The 1,474-nt window shown below is 43.5% G+C and overlaps 1 protein-coding gene across 1 annotated transcript in view; it reads right to left on the bottom strand.

Annotated features, from left to right (window-relative positions):
- LOC101653270 (putative protein FAM10A4) overlaps positions 1-1,050 on the bottom strand; it is a 1,817-nt gene extending 767 nt beyond the window's left edge. The window contains 2 exon segments of the mRNA XM_045293546.1: positions 23-868; positions 871-1,050. Coding sequence (XP_045149481.1) covers positions 23-868; positions 871-1,050 — 1,026 coding nt within the window.
- Positions 1,051-1,474: the final 424 nt, after the last annotated feature.

The following is a 1,474-nucleotide window of genomic DNA, read 5'->3' as shown; positions in this document are numbered from 1 at the left end:
TCTGGTATTTTGACATATTTGCTGGGTTCTTGGGCACATCCTGGAACACCACCAGAACTTCTGGATCCTGCATGGCATCAAGAACCTCTGGATCACTAAGAATCCCTTTGCACCCAGTCATTCCTGCCATTCCAGCCATACCTACTCCCATTCCAGGCATTCCTCCAGGAAAATTACCAGGCATCCCCCCAGGAAAGCCACCTGGAAAGGAGCCATGTTGAGCTCCTGATTGTCGTCTAGCTTCTTCCTCCCTCTGGGCTCCTTCATGCTCTTCCCGGGCTTTCTTAACTCTTTCTATTCTTTCTTTGATCTCTCGCTCTTCACGTTTTCGCTCATACTTTCTCCTATGTTCTTCAATTTTCTGGGCCCTCGGCTGAACCTCTTTCAGCATTCCACTAGCATCTTCATCATAGTCCAGTTTACAAGCAAGGGCAAGGTCATGTGCAGCTTCTTCCCCAGGGCCCAAAAGTCTGTGTGCTTTCCCTCTCCATTTGTAAGGCTGAGCTGAATCAGGATTAATTTCAATGGCTCTGTCACAGTCTCGGATGGCAGCATTTGGCTTCTGTAATTTGACGAAGACACTGGGTCTCTTGGCATAAAGAATGGCCAGGCGAGGATTCAGTTTGATGGCATCAGTAAATAGATTAATAGCTTTCTGCAGTTCACCATCATTCAGGGCATCAATGGCTGCCACTTTCTTGTGGTTTGCCTGATCCATCATCTCTTCAGTTATCTCTACAGCTTCATCTCCCATTTCTTGAGGGGCATCTGTATCTGGTTCAATCATACCTTCCTTGTCAATTTCTAGGTCACTTTCCTCACTTGATGGTTCATCTGCCTTTAGGTTTTCCCCTGTCTTCGTATTATCTGTTTTTTTTCTTCCTTGATATTTTCTTTTGATTTGGCTTTATGAGTAGTAGGTGGTATTTTACCACCCATGCTCTCCACCCACTCCCTCAGGAAGCACATCTCCTCGGTGTGCAGAACGCTTGGGTCCTGCTTACACATTTTAAGGAAGGCCCGCAGCTCGCTCACTATACGGGGGTCCATGGTCGGCAGGCCGAGGGAAGAAGAGGGCGCGGCTCTGGAGGCTGTGGCCCGATTCAATACAAATTATTTTTTTGTAGTGAACTTTATAAGTACTATAGGAATTTTTAATCTGGTAAGTACTCAATATCACATAGATAAAACAAAGAATAATTCAGAGGGAGAGGAAGACAAAGAAGTTTATATAGCAACAAATTAGAGAAATTGTCTTTGGGAGTTAAGTTAGTTACTGAATGATTTTTTTATATTTTGAGCTACAAATGGTTGCCCAGCATACATAACAGAATAATCTATTATTGTGTGTGTCTCTGTGTGTTTTTTGTATGTGTGTGTGTAAAGGGAGTAAAAGCAAACAGCAACCATACAAGATGAATACTCCAATGGTCATAAAAGGATTAAAGCACCAATAAAGCAAAAAGTACTTGGA

The sequence above is a fragment of the Echinops telfairi genome, unplaced genomic scaffold (assembly GCF_000313985.2).
Source record: "Echinops telfairi isolate 266 unplaced genomic scaffold, ASM31398v2 ScPeMD7_2186;HRSCAF=2738, whole genome shotgun sequence".
Taxonomy (NCBI): domain Eukaryota; kingdom Metazoa; phylum Chordata; class Mammalia; order Afrosoricida; family Tenrecidae; genus Echinops; species Echinops telfairi.
This window is presented reverse-complemented; position numbering and strand designations above follow the sequence as displayed.